Here is a 12665-nt window from a genome sequence, read left to right as displayed (position 1 = left end):
TGATCACCCTAGTTTTAGTTCTTTGACTTTTAGCAGCAACAGTTCCATGTCTGTTCTTCCATATTGATCATGTTTCATTTCAAAATGGCTTCGAACTAGAGACCTACATCAGAATTCGTACATGTGAATTCGTACGACTGTTATTCGTAGTTTAATAAAAACTTACTTGTTTATACATATTTTAGGTTTAGATATTTCTAATTTGTGGGAGTCTGGCGAATCATTTCATTCTTCCCACAATACAAAGACAATGGAGAGGGTTGGATTGTTTTCCTCCCGTTGGGCATGGCCTAAATGCGCTCTGTCTATATCCCACACACACACACACACACACACACACACACACACACAAGTTTCTAACCGCCCACGCCCATCAAGTCTTGTGCAGCGCTGCACTCTGTTGCGTCGGATCTTTCAGTAGTCCCCCGGGAGTGTAGGTCTTTACATCAAATTTTATACACTTAAAAAAGTCAGTGACTCACTCTCTACTACTGCCAAAAAACTAATAACATCAACCAAAAAAAAATTTTTTTGTTTGTATAATATATGTCTGTACTGTGTATACTTATTATGTATATATATAAATACACACACAGTATATATTTTGAAAATATTTACATGTATATGCATTTATATATTTATATTCTTATATTTCATATTATATATTAATATATTTAATATATAAACATAACATATTTTTCTTAAATATATGCATGCATGTGTTTGTATTTATATATGCTTAATAAATATACACAGTATACATGCATATTCAGTCATGGCCAAAAATATCGGCACCCTTGGTAAATATGATCAAAGAAGGCTGTGAAAATTAATCTGCATTGTTAATCCTTTTGATCTTTATTTAAAAAAAATCACCAAAAGCTAACCTTTGATTGGATAATAAGAATTTAAAATGGGGGGAAATGTCATTATGAAATAAATGTTTTTCTCTAATACACATTGGCCACAATGGAACACACAGTTATGAGCTGAATGATGGAAAAACTTGGGAGGTGTCTTATTTGGCACTCGTATCTACAGATTACATTCTGGCTGAACAATCAGATTCGGCTCCACCACTGGAAAGTGTCAACATCCAAGCAGAGAGGCATTGTTGTAGAAGGAAGCCATTGTGGTTGAAAGACTATGTAACTTTAGGTCTGACAGCAAGAAGAAAAAAAGAAAAAAATAGGGAAAAAAAGAAGAAAGTAAAGATCAACTAAAAGTGAAAATTATAGGTTAAAGTTAAGTTAAACTGTATTAATGCACATATAAATGTTCATGTTGCACATGCTTGGTTATTAGAGAATTGTTCTGCATTTGGTGATACTTAACCAGAAAAAGAAATCAAATCAGAAAACATGTGAATTAACTAAGAATACTCTTTATATTGTTGGTGATGTTCAGTGAAATGCAGTACAGATGTAATCAATTAAGTCTGGGGGATATTTTGTGTTCACTTAACAATGTTGAATGGTAAATGCCACTAGAGGGAGTTGTTGTATAATGTGGAAACTGGTATGCATGTAAGAAAAGAACTGTTGTGTTAGACATGCAGTGCTAGTAGAGAAACCATGTGAGTTACTTGAGTGTGATCTCTCGTGATTATACTGTATACAGCTACACAACAACATGCACCATTAATGTTATAATTTCTGTTGATTGTATTCAGTTCATCACCACATTCATCCATACAGAGCAATATTTGATATTCTGGTTTCTTTTTCTCCAGTTTCCTTGTATGTAATCAGATCATTGGTTCTCCTCTGTAATTTTGTTTTTTTGTCAGACACATTCTGTTTTTGCATTTAGATTTGTCATAGCCATTTACGAAACCTTTACTTTCAAGTATATTGGATATCATATTTTTTAAATGAAATGTTTGTCACAAACTTGGCAAATACTGTAAATTAAAAGTCTATGATGGACATACATTAGAAGTTCTACCTCCGTATACATTGTTGTGTTTGATATACCAAACAGGACCCAGAAATCCTCTAACTCACATCTTTGTTTCTCACAAGCAGTTGCAATCAAATAGATTTGCCCTTACCTCTTGAATTAAGAAGATGTAATCAGATGTTTCCAGAATCCTTCCCCGGTGTCCATGCTCACTCAGCCAGATCCGGACCACTATGGGGCTTCGACAGAAGTTTTCTTCAAGTTCAGATAATAGGTTATTAATAATAAAATACTCATAGACTTGTTTAAAAGAAGTTTAATGCATCACCATTGGAAATGGTTTCATTAATACCTCATAAGTAATAAAATCAAAAATAACAGCGAGAAGACTTCACCTCGAATTGCAGTGTGAATGTGTTCGAAACATAGTGTAACATAAATTTTGAAGTTGATGTTAAGGCTGTAGGGTTGCGTTTGTGTGTGTATTGCTTTTCTGTCCCTCTGGGCTTGTCGTAGGCAAGGTTTGGGCACGCACATGTTAACAAGAGCACCCAGTTGTGCCATGTGAGTTTCTTTGGAGTTAAGAAGAATGAAAAGTACATTGTCCATATAATACCTGTGTTTCGCTTTCTTTATTTTATTATTTGAAAATTGTTTAGGCGAACCTGAGACGTAAACTCAGTCACAATAGCATTTTATAGTCATGCATAAAATTTGCATTGAGGCAGAATGTCTCCACCTTTCCTACTGCCATATTTGTCATATACAGTGTACACACACACATAACGCTCTGTGTAAGCAGAAACCTAGGTTGCTATCAGGGGCGCAGAGAGGATTTTTTAACTGCAAGGGACCAAGCTGTAAGCAGTCCAATTTTTTCAGTCCAGGAAAATCACCAGCTCAGTCATAGACGATGGTATATGATCAATATAGTAACCACTACAGGCACAATTAAGGCAGCTTCCAGCTCCTCATAGGACCCCGGGGTCAGGAGTCATAGCATATACACACACAGAGAACTTAATTCATTAATAAATACATTTATATATATATATATAAACTAAAAATGGTTACTGTAATCATACACAAATTAACCATGGATTTACTACTCTAACCATAGTTTAACCATGGCATTTGTGCAACTGTGGTAATACAAATTGTAATCAATATGCCAAAAACAAAAACAAAAAACAAAACAAAAAACAAACAAACAAACAAACAAACAAACAAACATGGTTAATTTTCATTTTGTTGGGGTAATTTTGTTTGTGTTGTGATCGTATTTGCAGCGCGTTTCTTTATTTGCTTGTGTTGTGAGCATTTGCAACTTCAACTGTCAAACTGAGGAAGATGTTTTCTTAATTTGCTGTTGCTTTTTCTATTTGCATGTGTTTTATAAAGTTGCAGCACACTGTGCTCTCTTGGCAACCGTACCTCGCCCCTATTTTGAAATCTCTGCCCCACACGTAGGTATGCAACCATGGCAACGACGATCGCGGAAACAAGTGAAGATGACACACAAGCATATTCAAACAAAAGCCAACACAGGTAATTAGTGTTTTGTTTCTCTGATATTTTCCTCTTTTTTTATCTGCCATCTCTCTCAATCTATAGTCGATCTGCTAATATGCATCCTGTGCACTCAAATTGAGTGCTGTTCTCTCTATCAGGACAAGGTATGCCCTCTTACTGCTGATTAGCTTCAAAAATACAAAAATCGCTTAGTGCACGTTTAAGGAGCGGTGGGCCCGGTCGCCACTACTTAGGCTCATGTACAAATTATTTCCTTACGAAATTAATTCCTTGTGAAGCCAATAAACTCCTCAGGAACTCATACAAGACAGATGCCATCCAATAAAACAATGAAACTGATCTGGAGAAGGGATCTCCAAAGAGAAAAAACAACTCATTTATGACCCCCTTCCTCCCTCTCCCCTCCCTGCCCCTGGTTCTCCCCCAAAAGCAAGAATATCCATATGCCACATGTGTTATATCTTGTAAATATGTTGTTTCCCTTTCATGTTTGGTATCATTTTAAAGATCTTTGTGCAATTGGTAAAATGGTCTCAATTTCACAGTAGTCACTTGTATTATGAGAAATATTGAAAACCTTTGTAGAATTATGTTCTGCTGAGGAAGGGGTATGTCCCATTTTAGGGTCTGTGGGAATGCTTACCTATCTCCAAGCCAGGTGTGACCCTGGGGCCACGAGAACCTAACAAACCAAAAGGTGTTTATGTTTTTACAACCGATTTGAATATTTCTTTGTTTCTGGTTTGAGTATATAAGGGAAGTGACAAAACATTACTTTTTAGAATCTGTAGTCAGAAAACCCCCCATGCAGTGTGTGAGAGTCTCTGGAGCTCCGCACCAGATCTCTCGCTGCTGTGTGTCTCTCTGCTGTCTGGTATGATTAAAAAATGTAATTGTGGTAAACACATTGTGCCCATAGACCACACTGTATAGTTGTTTGTGCTACTACATGTGCACATAGGCTAGTTAAGTTTATTCTTTAAAAACACGTGATTACTTTGCTGTAAGTGTTCTTTGAGATACTTAAGGCCCCGGTATACTTCAAACAAAGTTAGTTTTTGTTCTTCGTTTGGGGGCAAAAAGAAGTTCGAAAAGGCTGAGCGAGGGTATACTGTATTCGAACAGTTCCATGCGCTGCTGGAGGTGGGTGTAGATTAATGTAAACATAACTTGTGACGCTCGCGCGTATCCCCTAAACACAACAACGATGAAATTATGAAGTTTAGGCAATCTAGGTGTGAGACGGGCACCAATGGTCAGAATATTATAGACAAAAGAATAATGACTAGCCCAGTTCAGAGACAAGTATCATGTTTGCTATACAAAAAAGAACCATAATCAGTCCTTCATGGGAAGTGTGAATGCCTGTAAATCTTTAGCATGATGTGGAAAAAAAATATTGGAATCAGTTTGTTACTTTATTTTATTAGTGTTCATTTATTTGATTAAACTGGATAAATTGTTACACCTTTTTAAGTTTTATGTGGTGTCATGATTTACTTTTGATAAAAACAAAGGTTTATTATGGTATGTTCGTTTGGCATTTCATTTATTGTATACTCTTTAAATTCACTTATTGAAAGAACAGCAGCAGCAGCAGTGTGGTGTAACATTTATTTGAAACACATGTATTTGGTACTTGCTACTTTATATCTTTACTCTTTCCTTTCATTCTTTTCATGGCTTTGGAAAACTTGTCTATGATGTTTCTCTGCATGGCGTTTTGCATAACTATGGGTCGTTGACACCAAGCTTCGTTGCAATTTCTTTCTAGCAATTAAATGCCTTCTCTTAATCTTTAAAGTCTCTCTGCGAGCGATCGCACAGGTGCGGATATATCTGTGCCAACTCAGCTATTCGGCACTCCAGTGTATTCATGTTGCTAGTGACTAGGCCGGAGATATTGTTCTATGTTGCCTGACCTCCACTGAATGAGAAATGAATAAAAAGAAAAAAAAATCGCACGTCAAAGAAGGTGGAGTTTCAGAACACACCCACCGATTGCGTAATTGCCACTGACCAATGGAAACTCAAAGGTGTTTAGGAGCCAAAACGAACTCCCCCAGAAAGTTTCCTTTGGTCAACTGTTTCGAACTGCCAAAACGAACTCAAAACGAACTTCGTTTCAGCCTGATTTAGTTCGAAATGACGTCATATCAGTTTGTTCTTCACTTTCGGTTGAAGTATATCGGGGCCTTTAGGTAAAAGGTTATTGATGCTACAGTATACATTTTAGACTGTGTGTCTTGTGTTAAATTAGGATAACTGTTTCATGTGTGACTTTGTTAAATTTGTTTGTCTTCTGCGTGGAAGACTTGACTATTTCCATATAGTTAAAGTAAAAGGAGCAGGTTGCCACGCGGCTACAATGTGATTCACAATTGCATTTTCCTTTCTAAATTGGCTTCTACTTGTTTTATTATGTAATTGGCATGATACAATTTTACCTGATTAATAATAATAAATTGTTAGATTTTATTTATTCTGAGCTCTCCTGAAATCATTATGACTATTAGACTGTGAGGAGGCTTTTGTTACCGCAAATCTATGGCCAGGATAGGTCAAACTGAAGGCTCATGAATGATAGGAGCAGTGGGCACGTCATTGGAGACCTTCTGATTTCTGTCTATCACAGGTGTTAGCAAGTTGTATGAGAAAAGACTAAGTAAACTACACTTTTGTTTATATATCACTGTACTTCTAAAGGAAACCAACTGTCTTCAGGAAATTTTGGATATCATTTTTAATTCAATGTAATGCCTGATAAAGCAGCGTTTGTGAGAGCGCTGCTTTGTGTACAGCGTTACTGGGGAAACCTCGATCTCTACCACCCCAACAGCTGCTGGCAGAGAATGAATTTGCACATTTATGCCGCCACAAATAGAGTGCAAGTCCATGGGAAACACTGGAATTATTGCAGCATCTTTTCAAAGAAGCAAGCTAATCTATCTCTACTTTAATCTTAACAGTTACAACATCTTAAAGTCGTAGCCCAAGCAGTTTAGCAGTTTCTCAACTACAAAACACTTCTTAAGATAAAATAAAAACATAATAATACGTGAGAAAGTAGTTCCATCTCGCAACAGTATATGTTGCAAAATGCATCTCCTTGCAGAACCATTGTACAGCACACCCAAGATACACATACATGGCAGTTTTTACTGTTGAGCAACACCTGTTTGCAGCTCTAACAGGATGTACAATTTAAAACTGCTTCTAAAACTTTTCAGATGTTAGAGTAGAGGTCTGTAATCTCAAAGATCATTTGCTAAAGACTGTAACTCCAAATTTCCAATTTAGCATTCTCATAATTTTCTTATTCAGAACTTCCCGTTTCCTGAGCAACTGAATTATTTTCCTTATTCTAAAAATGATCCCCTGATGATGATCTGGCCGATGTTCTGTCCTGTGTTCCTTGGCGTTGTTCTTTGTTCTTTTGTTTTTTAACTTTGCTACTCCAGTCTTTCTGAATCCCATGGACAAGAAGATCATCAAAATAAATTTCTAGTTTAACTGGTTCATTGTTACAATTCCCAATTTAGAGTTTATCGGGGGAGGGAAATTTCATATTTATTGGATCATCTGATCCTACAACATATATTTATTTCTTTTATTTTTCAAAATTAAATTGGAATGAATATCATTTATTTACAATAGTATCATAATGAATTATTTTCTCTTTAAGAGACTGAAAAACATTGATAAGCCACAAGGTAATTATAATTTATTCCAAGAATAAGAATAACAAAAATAAATAAAATGCATCCAACTTAACACTGCTTTTTATTTTTCAGTGGGTTGAAAGTTCTCTTTAAACACATTGCTTTCTTCTCATCTTTGTGCATTTTCAGATGTTGTGCATATTTATGAATCAAAATGTTTAACTTTTAATATTATAAAAGTAACATCATTCATATTGATAGACATCTTAGCAGCAGTATAGACATCTTCTGTCTATACTGCTGCTATACAACATGCAATATACAATATATACAATATTGTACAATATGCAGTATGTCAATCTGCAATACCACTGTCTGTACACTTTATTTATCAAAACTTCAAACAAATGCACTAAATAATATGTCAGGTGAAATTACTATATCTGGTTACTAAATGTGAAACACTATATCTGCAGTAAATGTGCAATAATATACACTATATGTCAATTGTACAATAGTTACTAAATCTCTACAGATACTCATTCCATTTAAATTGTACCTTTGTATAAACATACTGTGAACATTTATAGTACTGCACGTTGGCTAACGTGCAATACTATAAATGTTCACTTTACTCAGATTGCTCAATGTGAATATCACGACTCAGTCACTTGTTGTATTTATTTGTAAAATTGTACTGTACAGTCTTATAGTCTAATTTATTGTCTGTGGTTATATGTTTGTTTTTCTAACACCAGTCAGGAGCAGTGCTCCTAATTTTGTTGTATGCAGAAAAATACAATGACAATAAAGGTGTTCAATTCAAATTATACACAGGGGTGCACATAAGTGGTCCAGCAGGTCCGCATGCGCGACCAAAATAAAAAATGCGCTGTATAAACAAGTTCTGCATACCGACATGGTTGACAGCTGTTAATACACAATTACCATTTTAGATCGATAAACTGTACTATATAAGATTTCATTTCAAAATCAAAGCATAAATATAGGCTATCTCATGCCGTTTTCAAAGCATAATGCAAAACTGTGACATTCATTCACTGACGCTCTTTAATCAGCAGCAGCGCTAAAGCTGGAACCGTCAACACTCAAAAACAAAAGCCCGCTCAAAATAAAATCCAAAATAATTAAAACTCTTAAAATGAATAAAACTATTCAATTTAATAATCTATTAACCAAATCAACTATTTTTAGACGCTACAATCCAAAAATACTTACAATTGGATAAAATACATAAAGCGATTCTTCTTAAAGAGGCAAACAAAGAAAGTAGTATTAAATATTAGCATTTTATTTTTAACCTCCTAAGACCCGAACATTGGTTTGACTTGCATTTTAGATTTCTTCTAGCTATTTGGGGTTAGGAGGAACCAATAAATATAATAACCAGATATTATCTTTGAACATGAAGCACTTTTTGAAAAAAAATGATGTCCACATATGTGGACACTTGGTCTGTATCCATAGAAAAAAATCAATACACCATTGTGTAACAAAGTGCAAATCTCTTTTATTTAAAGCCTGAGTACTGTGCGGAACAGTTTTTATTGTTACTGTTGCATATATACGTTTCAAAGCTTCTAAACATGGATATAGAAAAACACCATTTATAAGAAACAAGCGGTCATATCACACAACAGCCCAAAACTTTAACTACTCCAAACTAGGAATGTCCTTTTTATCTGTGGGAACAGTTGATCACACTTAACCACTGTGAAAAACTGTAACAGTTGCCTGCAGCTTGCAAGCACAAGAACACCTGCATGTTACAAATTTGGACTCAAGTGCTGCATTCTTCAGATTGGACCACCTATGGAAGATGTGCATTAGCCCTTCTGCGGACTGAGATGTGGGGCACTTCCTTCACAGTGCGCTTTTTCTCTGGCTCTGAATGGTCTGTGTTGTTTTCCTGTTCTGAGAGGTCTGTACTGTCTTCCTGTTCATTGTTATGCTGGGCCAAGTATGTCTTAGCCACTTCCATTCGGAATTCAAGAAATTGCATGATGCCCTTTCTTGGCGTGCCACGTACTGTGTGATCTTGGCGGTACAGTAGCCAGCTGTTGGCTAAAGCAACATTTGTGAAGTGCATGAGCATCCAAAGCGTCCACTTTTTGGCAATGCTAAGGTCTGAACGATAAGCATAAGTTACACCACGGAGACGTTTACGTCCCCGGCTGGCCTTAGTGGACTGTGGAGTGGGATCTTCATCCCCACTACTCTCCTCCTCACTGCTGCTTGGCTCCTGTTGTGGAGGATGGTAATCAACATCCTCTACAGGGTTGTCAATGTCAGACAAGTCCTCTACCTCTGAGTTGTCCCCAGCAATTGACTCCAATACTATTTCCAGTGCCTTTGAAAGGAATATGCCCTGGAAATTTATCAGGAGAAAAATAAAATAAAAATTCAATGTAAAGTTGTTATCACACATGCAACGTAAATTTGTACTGTTGTAAACTATTGTAATTGATGTTTTCTAACAATTTTTCCAAAACTAATTTTTTTGCTAAAGTTTTTACATTTTAAATTAAATAAAAAATCAATTTAAAGTTATTTACACATGCAAAATCAAATAATACTGTTGTAAACTATTGTAAATTGATGTTTTCTAACAAATTCTTCCCAAACTACATTTTTGCTAACATTTTTAAATTTTCAACGAATAAAAATCAATGTTTTTATTTCACACATGCAATGTCAATTTATACTGTTGTAAACTATTGTAAATTGATGTTTTTCTAACAAATTCTGCCCAGACTATATTTTTGCTAACATTTTTAAATTTTTAACGACTAAAAATCTATGTAAAGTAATTTATCACACATGCAATGTCAATTTATACTGTTAAACTATTGTAAATTGATTTTTTATAACAAATTCTTCACAAACCTATGGTTTCACAGTTACATTTTTTGCTAACATTTTTACATTTCAACGAAGCCATAAGTCCCACTGTCCACATATGTGTACTTCAAGTTTAGCGAGATAGTACATCTTTACCTTTACAAAAATTTGTCAAATTGTCATGCCATATTAATCATACAACACCAATATGCATAACTTAACAAGAATCAACAATTAAATTTTATTAGATTTTTTACCTTGTGGACGTTTTGGTCTGGTGCGGCTGCCTGACTTTTCGGATGTGTTCGCCGCCATCTTGGAATTTCTGTGTAAAGTGTTTTTCTCTTCTGACCCCACCAGATGGCAGTGTAAGTGTCCATGTTTGTGTACAACAGGTTCCAATTACACAGAATTAGGTTTTATGGCGCACACAACTAAAAATGTGATGTCCACGTATGTGGACGCCAGGTCGTAGGAGGTTAAGTTTACTATAAAATAATTGTATTTGTATTTAATACTAGACCTACCTTTTATTTTTAATATTACTATCACACATTATTATTTAGTTTATTATTTTATATATATATAAATAAAAAAAACTAAATAAATAAAGTGCAATAATATTATAACTATTATTAATTAATTTTTTATAGTTATATTTAATGGGTCATGCTATGTACAGTGTGAGGACCAAACCAAATCTCCAGGTTCTCTTATGAGAACCAGTCTGAAAAAAATATGCACATCCCTGATTATACATCATAATATTGGTTGTCTTTCTCTTTTCAGTATTGTTTGCCGTCTAGTCCTGATCACAGAGTTTAGCTCCAACCCCAATTAAACAGACCTGAGCTGCTGAGCTCAAGTATCAATAGAAACTCTGCAGAACGTTGGTCCTCCATGCCCAGGACTGTACACCAGTGTTGTAAGTCATCAATCTACCAGTCATCCTGCATCTCTGAATTGTCATGTTCAGAGCATACTGCAGAAGATCTCTTTGAACATTGTCTGTCAAGGTTGACTAACATAAAGAGTTTTGCTCCAACCTAGTCCAGCACACCTGAACAAGCTAATCAAGGTCTTCAGGTTTACTAACTTTACTAAAGTTTGATCAGGTGTGGACCTAAAGTCTGGGTGTGTATCACTTAGGTCCTTTAATTTTTTTTTTTTTTTTTTTTTCATCTGATAAAAACGTCTTCATTTGTGTTCTGCACAAAAGGGTCTCATTTTTGGGTGAAATATGCTCTAATGTTCTAATTGACATTATTCTGTTTTATAAACCTTTTCAATATTTTAAAGATTTATTGTTATCAAAAATTCTGTTCACACAGAAATTATGTATTCATTTCATGAAAAGTTACAGTAAAGACTTTTAAATTGTTATCTATCTATCTATCTATCTATCTATCTATCTATCTATCTATCTATCTATCTATCTATCTATCTATCTATCTTTTAAATAAATACTGCTCTTTTGAAAGTTCTATTCAAAGAAAACTGAAAAACTATCATGGTTTCCACAAAAATATTGGGCAGCATAACTGTGTTCAACATTGATGATAATAATAAATGTTTCTTGAGCAGCAAATCATCATATTAGAATGATTTCTGAAGATCATGTGACACTGAAGACTGGAGTAATGATGCTGAAAATACAGCTGCGCATCACAGAAATAAATTACATTTTACAATGTATTCATATAGAAAACAGTTATTTTTGTTGTATTTATATATTTTACAATATTACTGTTTTTACGGTATGTTTGATTTAATGCAGGCTTAAGATGTGATCAGGGAAGTATTTTTTTTACGTGAAATATGTATTTAAATAAATAAAGTTGGTACTCATTTGTGAATTGTCTTATTTTGACAATAATTATGAATATGAAATATAAATATAATCATGAATTCATGGTTGGAATTAGACCTGAAAAAGACATCTTTTCAACTTTCACGTTTCAACCAAATTGTACCGTTGTTTAGACGTCTGGCAGTGTCGTCTTTTCAACGAGTTATTGCCGGGTGGGAAGCTCCTCACAACTCCAGTAATGATGACAGAATAACTGCTGAAATCATATACAAGATCTCAAGCAACACGTGAGAATAAACATGGTTTAAACAAACACATATGGACTCTAGTTTTTGTCTCTAACAAATACAAGAATATCAAAGGCAGGATGTTACAAATGTGGAAACAAAATGTGTCACACTTGCTGTTATTTTAGTATCATTGAGATATAATTGTTTTATTTTCCATTTTAACTTTAAAGTTTTAGTAATTGCGTTGTGTTTTTGTCATTTTTATTAGTTAAGGTTATTTTAATGTCTATTTTTTATTCATTTTCACTTCATTTTTATTTTATTTATTTAAATTAAAACGAGAACTAGCTGAAATAAAAGCCTGCTGATTGGTGGTCAGTGAAAAAGCACATGGTGATCAGATCAAGTCCTCATCCTGCGTTCCACAAATGAAGACAAAAGGCATGCTTTGTTGTATCAAATCAAAACGAAGCTTTCCAGTCGTCATCTGCTGTCCACTACAATTGCAAGTTTCCAACACAGTGTTTATTTATTATTAAATCAGTATTAAATTATATATGTATAAACTTTATTATAAACAGTTTACAACGGTTTACCATGTTTTCACATGAAGCTTTTTTGCTCCACCCTCACCTCCAGTTACAAAGAAATTACATGCAAGAACTT

General features: G+C 34.6%; 1 protein-coding gene across 1 annotated transcript; it reads right to left on the bottom strand.

The window, feature by feature from the left end:
* Positions 1-8928: 8928 nt before the first annotated feature.
* Positions 8929-10437, bottom strand: LOC122145142. The gene is made up of 2 exons (XM_042757290.1): positions 10217-10437; positions 8929-9486 (listed from the first exon to the last, which is right to left on the bottom strand). Exons 1-2 carry the CDS (start codon positions 10337-10339, stop codon positions 8929-8931), a joined length of 681 nt encoding a protein of 226 aa, XP_042613224.1. The 5' UTR covers positions 10340-10437.
* Positions 10438-12665: the final 2228 nt, after the last annotated feature.

The sequence above is a fragment of the Cyprinus carpio genome, chromosome A5, assembly GCF_018340385.1.
Source record: "Cyprinus carpio isolate SPL01 chromosome A5, ASM1834038v1, whole genome shotgun sequence".
NCBI lineage: Eukaryota > Metazoa > Chordata > Actinopteri > Cypriniformes > Cyprinidae > Cyprinus > Cyprinus carpio.
The sequence above is the reverse complement of the archived record's forward strand: the minus strand, read 5'-3'. Positions and strand labels throughout refer to the sequence as shown.